General features: G+C 39.1%; 1 protein-coding gene across 1 annotated transcript in view; it reads left to right on the forward strand.

The window, feature by feature from the left end:
- SLC5A12 (solute carrier family 5 member 12) overlaps positions 1-13,601 on the forward strand; it is a 52,498-nt gene extending 38,897 nt beyond the window's left edge. Inside the window, exons 13-15 of the mRNA XM_066360551.1 lie at positions 7,416-7,519; positions 10,478-10,605; positions 13,093-13,601. Coding sequence (XP_066216648.1) covers positions 7,416-7,519; positions 10,478-10,605; positions 13,093-13,245 — 385 coding nt within the window. The 3' untranslated portion in view covers positions 13,246-13,601. The remainder of the gene's footprint in view (positions 1-7,415; positions 7,520-10,477; positions 10,606-13,092) is intronic.

Here is a 13,601-nt window from a genome sequence, read left to right on the forward strand (position 1 = left end):
TGGGGGAATATTCCCAGTAGAGGGGTTGCTGGGTCATATGGTAATTCTATTTTTAGTTTTTTGAGGAACCACCATACTCTCTTGCATAATGGTTGTACTACTTTACATTCCCACCAACAGTGGATAAGAGTTCCTTTTTCTCCACAGCCTCTCCAACACTTGTTATTACCTGTCTTGTTGATAATAGCTAATCTAACAGGTGTGAGATGGTATCTCATTGTAGTTTTGATTTGCATTTCTCTAATAGATAATGAAAATGAACATCTTTTCATATATCTATTGGCCATTTGTATTTCTTCCTAGGAGAAGTGTCTGTTCATGTCCTCTTCCCATTTTTTTTATTGGATTTTTTGCTTGTTTGTTGTTGAGCTTTATGAGTTCTTTGTATATTTTGGATATTAGGCCTTTATCTGAGCTGTTGTTTGAAAATACCATCTCCGATTTAGTTGGCTGTCTGATTTGTTGTCAGTTTCTCTTGCTGTGCAAAAGCTGCTTAGTCTGATGTAGTCCCATTCATTTATCTTTGCCTTCACTTTCCTTGCCTTTGTAGTCAAATTCATAAAGTTCTCTTTGTAACCAAGGTCCATGAGTTTAGTACCTATGTTTTCTTCTATGTAATTCATTGTTTCAGGTCTTATATTTAGGTCTTTGATCCATTTTGAATTAATTTTAGTACAAGGGGAAAAACTGTAGTAAAGTTTCATTCTTTTGCATGTGGTTTTCCAGTTTTCTTAGCACCATTTGTTGAAGAGGCTTTTTTTCTCCATTGTGTGTTTTTGGCCCCTTTATCAAAATTATTTGACCATATACATGTGGTTTTATTTCTGGGCTTTCTATTCTGTTCCATTGGTCAGAGTATCTATTTTTCTGCCAATATCATGCTGTTTTTTTTTTTATTGTGGCTCTATAGTATAATTTGAAGTCAGGTATTGTAATGCCCCCGGCTTTGTTCTTTTTCCTTAGGATTGCTCTGGCTATTCGGGGTGTTTTATAGTTCTATATAAACCTGATGATTTTTTGTTCTATTTCTTTAAAATATGACATTGGAATTTTGATAGGAATTGCATTAAATTTGTATATCACTGTGGGTAATATAATCATTTTGACTATATTTATTCTTCCTATCCAAGAACAAGGAATATTTTTCCATTTCCCTTACCAATGCTTTATAGTTTTAGTTATATAGGTCCTTTAAATTCTTTGTTATGTTTATTCCTAGGTATTTATTTTGTTGTTGTTGTTGTTGCAACCATGAAGGGGATTAATTTTTTGAGCTCGTTTTCTGATGTTTCATTGTTGACAATGGACTTTTGTATATTAATTTTGTATCCTGCATTCTTACTGTATTGGTTTATTGTTTCTAGTAGTCTTTTTGTGGAGTCCTTTGGGTTTTCGATGTACAGGATCATATCATCTGCAAAAACTGAAACCTTTAATTCTTTTTTCCCCAATATCAATGCCTTTTATTTCTTTCTCTTGTCTGATTGCTCTAGCTAAACTTCCAGCACTATGTTGAATAAAAGTGGAGACAGTGAACACACTTGTCTTGTTCCTGATTTTAGGGAAAAAGTCCTCAGTTTTATGCCATTTAATATGATGTTAGCTGATGGTTTATCATAAATGGCCTTTATTATGTTGAGATATTTTCTTCTCTACCCATTTTGTTAAGCGTTTTAAACATAAAATGATGTTGTATTTTATCAAATGCCTTTTCTGCATCTATTGATAAGATCACATGGTTTTTGTTCTTTTGATACGGTGTATTATGTTAACCGTTTTACGTATGTTGAACCATCCTTGTGATTCTGGGATGAATCCCACTTGATCATGATGAATTATTTTTTTAATGTGTTGTTGTATTCGATTTGCTAGTATTTTGTTTAGTATTTTAGCATCTGTATTCATTAGAGATATTGGTCTGTAGTTTTCTTTTTTTGTGCTGTCCTTGCCAGGTTTCGGTATGAGGGTTATGTTGGCCTCATAAAATGTGTTTGGAAGTATTGCTTCTCCTTCAGTTTTTTGGAAGACTTCAAGTAGAATAAGAACCAAGTCTTTAAATGTTTGATAGAATTCACTAGTATAGCAGTCTGACCCTGGAATTTTATTTTGGGGAGGTTTTTAATAGTTGTTTTTATTTCTTCCCTGCTTATGTGTCTGTTTAGGCTTTCTGCTTTTTTATGACTCAGTCTAGAAAGATTGTATTGTTCTAGGAATTTATCCATTTCTTCTAGATTGTTGTATTTGGTGGCATATAGTTTATCATAGTATTCTACAATAATTCTTTGTATATCTATGATATCTGTGGTAATTTTTTCTCTTTCATTTTATATTTTGTTTATATGATTCCATTCTCTTTTTTCCTTGGTGTGTCTTGCCAAGGGTTTGTCAATTTTGTTGATCTTATCAAAGAACCAGCTCCTTGTTTTATTAATTTTTTCTATAGTTTTTCTGTTCTCTATTTTGTTTATTTCTGCTCTGATTTTTATTATTTCCTTTCTTCTGCTGGTTTTGGGTTGTCTTTTTTCTTCTTTTTCTAGTTCCTTAGGATGTGTAGTTAAGTGGTTTACTTGGGCTCTCTTTTGTTTGTTCATATAGTCCTGTAGTGATATGAACTTCCCTCTTATTACTACTTTTGTTGCATCCCAGAGAATCTGATATATTCTATTGTTATTTTCGGTTCCCTTATGTATCGTTTGATCTCTGTGCTTATTTCTTCTTTGACCCACTAATTTTATAAAAGTATGTTGTTGTTGTTTAGTTTCTACACTTTTGTGGGTTTGTTTACCTCTTTTTTGCAGTTGAATTCTAGTTTCAAGACTTTATGATCAGAAAATTAATATACTTGTTACAATTTTAATCTTTCTGAATTTGTTGATGTTATTTTTGTGGCCCAATATATAGTCAATTCTTGAGAATGTTCCATGTACACTAGAGAAAAATGTATACTCTGGCACTTTGGGATGAAATGTCCTGTAGATGTCTATCATATCCAATTGTTCTAGTGTTTTGTTTAAGGCCAATATTTCTTTATTGATTTTCTATTTGGATGAACAATCTAGAGCCGTCATCGTTGTATTGAAGTCTCCATGTATGACTGTATTTTTGTCAGTTTTTGTTTTTAGGTCAGTCAGTAGCTGTCTTATATATTTTGGTGCTCCTTGGTTTGTTGCATATATATTAAGAAGTGTTATGTCTTCTTGATTCAATGTCCTCTTTATCATTATGAAATGACCATTTTTGTCTCGGATTACATTTGCTGTCTTGTCAGCATTGTTAGATATGAGTACTGCTACACTTGCTTTTTTTTGGATGTTATTTGCTTAGATAATTGTTTTTCAACCTTTCACTTTGAATTTGTTTTTTTTCCCTTGTAGTTTAGATGTGTTTTTTGTAGGCAGCATACAGTTGGATTTTCTTTTTTAATCCATTCTGCTACTCTGTGTCTTTTTACTGGTGAGTTCAATCCATTTACATTTAGTGTAATTATTGACATTTGAGGGTTTCCTATTGCCATTTTATATATTGCTTTCTGATAGTTTTGTATCCCTTGTTTGGTTCTTCTCTTTTTTTCTATCATTTGGTTTTGTTTGGTTATAATCCATACTTCTTTTCTCTGTTACCTCTTTTTTCAAGCCATGTACTTCTGTGTTGGTTTTTTCAGGGGTGCTTACCATTAAGTAATGGAAAGCATACATATCATGTTTATTATAGTACATTATTTCATGAGTGCTTCTGCACTCCATCCTCCTTTGCTACTGTTAATCTTTGTCCTCTCCCCTTTTTTGTTTCTTTGTCACAGATTAATCTTGTTTTTATTGCAATCTTGATGGAGCTTTTACTTGTAGTTTTGTTTTGTTTTGTTCTTTGTGTCTGGTCAGAAAACCCCCCTTAGTATTTCTTGAAGTGGGGGTTTTCTGATGATAAATTCCCTCATCTTTTCTATATCTGTGAATGTTTTTATTTTACTTTTGTATTTGAAGGATAGCTTTGATGAGTATAGTATTCTTGGGTGGAAGTTCCTCTCTTTCAGAACTTTAAATGTTGGGGTCCACTCTTGTCTAGCTTGTAGGGTTTCTGCTGAGAAATCTGTTGATAATCTAATGGGCCTTCCTTTATATATTATATTTTTTTTCTACTGCCTTCAGGACTTTTTCTTTGTCATTGGTTTGTGCCAATTTCATTATGATGTGCCTTGGAGTAGGTTTGTTAGGGTTAAGATAACTCAGTGTTCTGTTTGATTCTTGAATTTGAGACTTTAGTTCTTTTCACAGGCTTGAGCGGTTCTTGTCTATTATTTGTTTGAATATGTTCTCTGTTCCGTTTTCTCTCTCTTCTCCTTCTGATATACCCATTATTCTTATGTTGCTCTTTCTGATGGAGTCAGATAATTCCTGTAGGACTATCTCATTTTTTTTAAATTCATGAGTCTCTCTCCTCTACTCTCTGTAGTACCTCTAGTTGCCTGTCTTCTATGTCACTAATTCTCTCCTCTATCTGGCCTGTTCTATTGGCTAAGCTTGTTACCTCATTTTTCAGTTCATGAATTGAGTTTTTCATCTCTGTTTGATTTGTTTTCATAGTTTCAATTTCCTTGGTGAAGTATTCTTTCTGTTCATTGAATTGTTTTTTGAGATCTCTAAATTACCTTTCTGTGCTTTCTTGTATATCCCTGAATATTTTTCGGACTTCAATTTTAAATTCTCTGTCATTTAACTCCAAGGTGTCTAAGCTATTGAAATTTTTTTCTATAGATTTTTTTCTCATCTATCTGAGCTACATCACTGTCTTTTGTATCCATGATATTCTATTTCTTTTTCTTTAATGGCATTTGAGAGAAGTATTGTTAATAACACTAATAAGAGTTGATAAAAAGTGGTTTTGAGAAAATGCAGTAAAAAACTTAAAATTTTATTATATTAAATGGAACAAAAATACGTAGAATGGAGGGCTTGGGTTGGGGGAGAGTGACAAAGAGGCAAAAAACGAGGCAAGAATCTACAAAATGCCACAAGGAAAAATTTGGATCAAGAATTAAATAATTTGTTTGTAAATTATGGTCGAATGAGAGAAATAGTGTAAGAGAAAGGAAAAAAAAGAGAAAAAAAAGTACAGTGAAAAATCAAAATTCTATTGTATTAAGTGGCACAAAAACTATAGAATGGAGAGCCAGAGTTGAGGGAAATGCTAAAGAGATAAAGAGTGAAGTAAAAAGCACACAAAATGCCACACAAAAAAATTGAATCCAGAATAAAATAATTGTTTGTTGGTGAGATTTGAATGAGAGAAAAAGTGAAAGAGAAAAGAAGAAACAAAATGAGAGAAAGAAAAAAAAATTGAATTTTTTGGAATGTAACACTGATAGAAAAAAAAAAGAATAAAAAATGTAACACCTATGGGTAATAACATTCAAAATGAAAAGAAAAGAATAAAACAGAAAGAGGATAGAATGACCAAGGTGGAAAGAAAAAAAGGGATAAAAAATACAAGAAAACAATGGAATAAGTTATAAAGACTGTGGATTTTTCCTGGTTTTGAGAAGTTATCTTCTTCTTTCCCTCTCTCTCTCTCTCTCTCTCTCTCTCTCTCTCTCTCTCTCTCTCTCTTTGGCTGGTGGCACTGTACCCCAGGTTCTGCCCCTGAGGCACTCTTAGGCAGAGATTTGCTGTTGTGTCACTATGGTGATGACATAAACTAGGCCTCAGTCCCATTGGTAGGCGGGGCTTGTTAGCGTTTGCAGGCTCTGACAATGGGAGAGTCCGTTTTCCCAAATCTCTCCTTCCTGAACCAGCATCCTGGGACCAAGCTGTGAAGTTGCCCCAGCCACTGCCTGGAGAGCAAGAGGCTCTAAGAGCTGCCAAATCCCCCCTCTATCCCCACTCAACACAGGGTTCTGGGTAAGGGTTTGCCAGCCAGAGCCACCAGCATAATCAGGCACGGCTGGGAGCCGATTGCCTTTCAGGTGTCTTTCTATGAGCCTCGGGGCATGTCTAGTATGCCTCAGCACTCCGCAGGTCTGCCCTCCAGAGCTTGTCTGCAAGCTGCCTGCACGCCCTTCCCCCCACCACTTCCACAGTTCTCTTCCCCAGGAGTGTGCTTTGTTAGCCTGTATGGCTGGTGGAGGTGCCGCACCCAGACAGGTCTGGTTGTAGGTAAGCTGGCTTTCATGTACTTCTAGCACGCTGTTGTTTAGGAAGCTGGGATTATTAAGAAACTCTGGTCACAGCCACACAGAGGGTCACTACTGACAGTCTCCGACCCAGCCCCTCCATATGGGAATGCAGGCACCCATGCCTGAAGCGCCAGGTGGATCCACTCACACACTACTCACGCTTGTGGACCGGGATACTGGGAGTAAACAAGGCAACTGCTCGCCCACCTCTGCTGGGGTCTGCCGCTGGTGTTAGCTCCATATGGGCTGAGCCATGGGCACATTCTCTCCTCGGCTTGAATATCTCTTCTTAGCCCAGCTTTATCCACGCCCCCAGCCCTCGCTTTCTCTCAGTTCCAAGTGAAAGCAGCTCTTGCTCAGGTCTGTGAGGAAAATGGAATACTCCGTTCTCCATCTTATTTCCTTCAGAGTGGGTTTATATATTCAGCCACCGTTTCACCCAATCATACTTTTGTTTGATGTATGTGTATTTTAGATGTTCCTGAGATTTTTCTGTCTCTAGTTGTTGAATTTGTTGAAGTTTCAGGGAGAGATATTGGAAGCACTCCTCATGGCACCATTTCTCTGACGTCTATTTTTTTACTTTTGACAGAGACAGAAAGAGAGAGATAATAGAGACAGACAGACAGGAAAGGAGAGAGATGAGAAGCATCAGTTCTTCATTGTGTCACCTTAGTTGCTCATTGATTGCTTTCTCATATATGCCTTGACCGAGGGGGCTACAGCAGATCGAGTGACCCCTTTCTCAAGCCAGTGACCTTGGGCTCAAGTTGGTGAGCCTTGCTGAAACCAGATGAGCCTGCGCTCAAGCTGGTGACCTCAGGGTCTTGAACCTCGCTTCTCCACATCCCAGTCTGATGCTTTATCCACTGTGTTACTTCCTGGTCAGGCATGGTTGTCTCATCTTTTAATTTTCAGTGTCTGTTACAATTTCTGGCACTAAATCTTGGATTAATAAAATGTCTGAACTATAAATAATACAAAAGAAATGGAAGGCATGGTCTCCAATGCAATTACAATTCAGTAGCAATATATGTAATTCAAGGATGGATGGGATAGAGTGGAATGGAAAGCACAACTTGTTTACCTTCACATTTTCAAAAAATAATTAAATGGCTAAAAGTTAAACTTTGATGTTTTCAGAGATGCAGGGCCCCAAAATGAACTGTCAGTAGTCTTTTGAGTCACTGTGAATTGTAACTTCAAAACCCACGAAAATGTTGACATGAGCTGTTGTCCCCCACAGACCGGCAATCGCTGACATCTGGTATTCACTCTCCTACGTTTACTACAGTGCAGTGGGCTGCCTGGGATGCATCTTGGCTGGAATAATCATCAGCTTCATCACAGGTTGGGTACATGGCTCTGCCCTTTGGGGCCAAGGAAGACATCAGCTAGCTTTGTGCATTGGTGGACTAGGTGGCTGTCATACTGGTGTGATTTTGGGTCCTCCCTCTTCCCAGAAAGACATACCTACTCTCCAAACTGATGTGTAAAAGCATCACTTTTTTTTTTTTGTATTTTTTTTCTGAAGCTGGAAACCGGGAGAGACGGTCAGACAGACTCCCGCATGCGCCCGACCAGGATCCACCCCGCACGCCCACCAGGGGGCGACACTCTGCCCACCAGGGGGCGATGCTCTGCCCCTCCGGGGCATCGCTCTGTCGCGACCAGAGCCACTCCAGCGCCTGGGGCAGAGGCCAAGGAGTCATCCCCAGCGCCCAGGCCATCTTTGCTCCAATGGAGCCTCGGCTGTGGGAGGGGAAGAGAGAGACAGAGAGGAAGGAGGGGGGAGGGGTGGAGAAGCAGATGGGTGCTTCCCCTGTGTGCCCTGGCCGGGAATTGAACCTGGGACCCCTGCACGCCAGGCCGATGCTCTACCACTGAGCCAACCGGCCAGGGCCAGCATCACTTTTTATATATACTATCAATCATATATATCTAATAAACATGATTATGATATGTTTAATATATATCACATATATGATAATATGTAACATATTTTTAAATATCTGCTATATATTATGAAAAACAATGATTTGATACACAGCCTCTAGAAGCATGAGTATAAAAAAGTTTTTGTAATGTAACAATCAGTAAGGAAAGTTACCTATTCTTGTAAGTTAAGTTAGCAGTCATTCTTGTCTCCTTAATCTCAGTAAGAGACTGGAGTTTTTCCCAGCGACCTTACTATCTTATGGGTTAGCCTTGACTAATTGGAGATATAAGCAGAGGAGAGTCTTACTGTTGCTTTTGGATATGTTGTCCTTCAGAGGTCACTCCTATAAGATCATGAGCACTACAGTTAGCAGTGGCCCTGTCAGTCATTTTGAGTACCTGTGTTTACTATTCATGCTTTTGAGTCACAGTCTTTTTGATGGTTTTAATGTCTTTTTTATTCCAAAGCCCATGAGGAGTTGGTATGGAAGAATGAGATGACATAGTCCCACTGCAATTTTACTACTCTGCCTCTTTGTAATTCGTATTGTAGCTGAATAAATTATTATTAAGTATTGCATTTCTTTCACTACAATTATATACCTGTAAGCAATGGGAAGTCATGATTCCCATTCAACACATAATCTAAATGGCAATAATTCTGGTGACTGTGTTCTGGAAATTCTATGTGCAGACTCCAGTGACTTGTTACTCCGGGCATGATATCATCAGCTATTCACTTAAATTTAAGACAGTCTTGAATATGATAAGGTGCAGACCACACAATTTCTAACCGCAGGCATTCATGTAGTAATAGCTTCCCAATATCTTTCTTTATGTAAATGAACTCAGGTGAAAGTCTGTTTACTTATTGTTTAAATTTTGCTTCAGTTCTTTCAATAACTATGGAAGCTTTCTTGATTCTGGTAACATACACCTAGACTTATCAGTCAAGTGGTCAGACAACTTTAAAAGATAACCAAAGACACTCTGGCCAGCAAAGCCTGAAGTATTTATTCTACACACACACACACCACATACATATATACATATGTAATATATGTATATACATAATTCCTAACAATTTTGAATGAAATATAACAGAGACTTTAACTTTTATGTTAAAGGCTAGAAACAAAACATTTTAGGCTTTTCTAGCCAGAGACTCTTGTTCTATAGTAGGGTTTGAAGGAATGGGACATTGAATAGGTATGTCTTACAATGCAGTGGTTTGCAAACTCATTAGTCAACAGAGCCAAATATCAACAGTACAATGATTGAAATTTCTTTTAAGAGCCAAATTTTTAAAACTTAAACTATACAGGTAGGTACATTCCTTATTGAGGTAGTGCCCACATGTGGTATTTTGTGGAAGAGCCACACTCAAGGGGCCAAAGAGCCAATGTGGCTCACAAGCCACAGTTTGCCAACCAGGGTGACTTAATGAAAGGGAAAAAAAAAGTGTCAGGAAAGTCTAGAATAGCTTGAGGAAACATGAGAGTATTGTTTGTTCAGGATGTTGGAGTGGAAAGATGAAATTATAATAATCTTTTTAATTTTACAAATGTTGACTCCTGTGACCTCTAATATATCTGATTCAATTGAAAACTTAGAGCTTCCTAAAGGAAGAAATTATATAATTCTTGCTATCACTTTTGTTGGCCTATAAAAGGTACTAGTAGAGTGTTCTGTAATTAGTATTTTAAAATAAATATATTGTCTCTGTTTAACTCTAAAAGCCATGAACTTACCTGACCTGACCGTTCATTAAAAATGAACTCTCGCCCTGGCCGGTTGGCTCAGCGGTAGAGTGTCGGCCTGGCGTGCGGGGGACCCGGGTTCGATTCCTGGCCAGGGCACATAGGAGAAGCACTCATTTGCTTCTCCACCCCCCCCCCATCCTTCCTCTCTGTCTCTCTCTTCCCCTCCCGCAGCCAAGGCTCCATTGGAGCAAAGATGGCCCGGGCGCTGGGGATGGCTCCTTGGCCTCTGCCCCAGGCGCTAGAGTGGCTCTGGTTGCAGCAGAGCGATGCCCCGGAAGGGCAGAGCATCGTCCCCTGGTGGGCAGAGCGTTGCCCCTGGTGGGCGTGCCGGGTGGATCCCGGTCGGGCGCATGCGGGAGTCTGTCTGACTGTCTCTCCCCATTTCCAGCTTCAGAAAAAAAATACAAAAAAAAAAATGAACTCTCACCCTTGTGAGCAGCTACTAATTTCTGTCTATTAACCATCAGGTCTGTTTTTTTGTTTGTTTGTTTGTTTTTTTACCCTTATACCAAGAAGTGACCTACTCTGCTAGTTGACAATGTTTAAATCCTTAAAGGAAGTCCTGGAAGTGTGCAACCTCCTAATTCACCTGTTCTTTTATTAATAGGTAACCAAAGTGTCAAGGAGATTCCTCCAGTACTAATTAGACCAGTTTGTAATTTATTCTGCTTTTGGTCTGAGAAATATAAAACCCTGTGCTGGTGTGGAGTTCGGCATGACAGCGGGACAGAGCAGGTGAGCTGATGTTTGAGCTTCTGAAATTGATACATTGCCTTAAAGGGATTCCCTCTTACCCATTGAAACTGTCTGCAAGGGTGAATGGGGCGGGGAGGCAGTGAATATTAGAAGCTGCAAGGAGCTGGGTTGCAGCTTCAGTTTACTCAGCTCTTTAGCCTGTAAGTCGCTGCTTCTGTAGTAGCTAATGTGCCCTTGGACTAAATTGTCGTCTTTGAAAGTGATCTATTTACAAAATTCCTTTTAGACCCTCTGAGGGTGAATCCTAGGAAAAACATATAAATGGATAAAAGAAAAGGAATAAAATGGGAGCACAGTTACAGAATACTGAAAGACATTGGCTTTAGAGTCGACCCTGGGTTTAACTAACCTGGTTCCATGTCTGGCTTTCCATGGGTAGGTTACTTAACTTCTCCTAACTTCAGCCTTGATCTGAGAACTGGGGGAGATGGTATGGCCCAACTGAAAACAAACATCTCCAGTTCCATGAAATGTGAATATAAAGTAAGATTTCCTGGTAGAACTTGTTAGACAGAGAAGCAGCAGGATACACGTAATGCTCTGTTCTCCTTCTCCACTGAGACCTGTGTTTAACCAGGCAGGGCTAGGGAGACACTGTCCACATACTATGAGGATCACATTCAATGACCACAGCCTGTGGTCAGAGCAAATGCGACTTACTGACTTGATGCAGCGAGACAAGGGGGGCAGGCAGTCCAGGGTAACCAGGAAATGCCACCCTCAACAGAGGGAAGACTAGCATGTATTTGGGGTCTGGATTCCCACTAAAGGATTCTGAAAGGGGTCTCAGGGACGTGGGAATGAAAATAAAGCTGTCTGAAGCAGCACTGGCTAAGGAGCACTGATCACTTAGAGCAGTTCTGGCGTTTGACTGCAGAACCTGGGGAGAAGCCTTTCCTGTTATGTTTGCAGCTGGTTTTATCTGTCTGTCCTTTCAGCTTGACTAGTGGCAGGCTTTTTTTTTCTTTTTTAGTTAGGGCTTATTATCATTCTTTCAGTCTCAGATACTTCATTCTTTAAGTCCCTCTAAGAGAGGGACTTCTCATCCTTATCACAACACCTGAGTCATCAATTGTTCTTTCCTTGAAACACCATAGCAATGTGCATAATGAAATCAAGCTGAGTTCAATAGTTCCTTCAGTCAGGAGAGCGCCATCCCCACAGGGTCTCAGAATGGGAAGGCAATCTATTTTGCTGGGGAGACAGCTGGTTTGAGCAGTGCATTGTTCAGATAAACTGGTTTAGAGTAAGTTCTAGAAGGAAAGAAGGAAGTTATTTACTAGTTTACATATTTATCTTCCTGGGCAAGAATTTCCTGAAATAAATGATAAATCTTGTTGCAATAGGCAGCTTCTGTTCTCAGGGCTGAGCTGAGAGTAGGAGGGGACAATTAGCATGTCACTGTCATGCTTTATTGCCAAAGAGTAACATTAAGCAGTGTCCAGGGGTGTCTGGATACTGTTGCACCCAATATGCCCCCACCATCTGACACACAAATTGTTTCTCTTCAGGAGGTAGTACCACTATGTCACAGGTTAGCTCTACTAAATGAGATAAAGATATATATATTCTTTACACAAAACACAATATATTGTAAACGTTCACTAAATTATTCTTTCTGGGTTTGTTTTTTTTTGTTTTTTTGTTTTTTGTCATTAGAAATAGTTCCTACATGGATTGAGGCACCCGAGTTACAAATTAGAAAGTGCCTTGGCCTGACCAAGCAGTGGCGTAGTGGATAGAGTGTCAGACTGGGACATGGAGGACCCAGGTTTCTAAAACCCAAGATTGCCAGCTTGAGTGCGGGCTCATTTGGTTTGAGCAAGGCTCACCAGCTTGAGCCCAAGGTCACTGGCTTGAGCAAGGGGTCACTCGGTCTGCAGTAGCTCCCCCGGTTAAGGCACATATGAGAAAGCAATCAATGAACAACTAAGGAGCCACAAGAAAGAATTGATGCTTCTTATCTCTCTTCCAATGTGTCTGTCCCTATCTGTCCCTTTGTCTCTGTCTCTGTCACAAAAAAAAAGTGCCTTGGGTCAGTTATATGTGCTATTTTCATATTTATGTATCATTTTGGAAGGGGGCTAAGCAATGGTCCTTCAATTTGTTTTAGAGCAATGGCCCCAAATCCCCAGGCCGCAGACTGGTACCGGTCCGTGGGCCATTTGGTACCGGTCTGCAGAGAAAGAATAAATAACTTACATTATTTCTGTTTTATTTATATTTAAGTCTGAACGATGTTTAATTTTTAAAAATGACCAGATTCCCTCTGTTACATCCATCTAAGACTCACTCTTGATGCTTGTCTCAGTCACATGATACATTTATCCGTCCCACCCTAAAGGCTGGTCCATGAAAATATTTTCTGACATTAAACCAGTCCGTGGCCCAAAAAAGGTTGGGGAACCACTGTTTTAGAGTACATCAAGACTATTTCATTAATATATGTCTTTCCATTTTCCTCAGGAAAACCTTGAAAATGGCAGTGCCGGAAAACAAGGGACTGAATCTGTCTTACAGAATGGACTCGGGCAAGAAAGCGTGGTCCATGTTTCAGGCTATGATCCCAAAGACAAAAGCTATGACAATGTGGCATTTGAGAAGATTACCCATTGCTAAGGCAACACCTGCACGTGTGAACCCGTGCTGGTGCGCACATGCATGCACGTAACCACACATACAAACTAGATAGACATAACCCACATATTTCTTGCCTATTGGTTAGTAGACTTGTGTAGTTGCCACTGCTAGAAGACAAAAATGTCTAACATCTATTTATACTTATTTATAACTGCAAAAAAATGACTGTTCCCCAGAATATTGTCGGAGTATTCTTTGGAAGACCCAAACTTTTAGGTGGGAACAATCAGCTCTGGCAAGTTCCTCCTTGAATAAATTAAGACTGGATTTTATCATAGTACAATGAATCATTCCCTTTCCTTTGTGTGATATTAAACTTCCTTGGTTTTTTGTTT

Source organism: Saccopteryx leptura, chromosome 1, assembly GCF_036850995.1.
Source record: "Saccopteryx leptura isolate mSacLep1 chromosome 1, mSacLep1_pri_phased_curated, whole genome shotgun sequence".
In the NCBI taxonomy this organism is placed as follows: domain Eukaryota; kingdom Metazoa; phylum Chordata; class Mammalia; order Chiroptera; family Emballonuridae; genus Saccopteryx; species Saccopteryx leptura.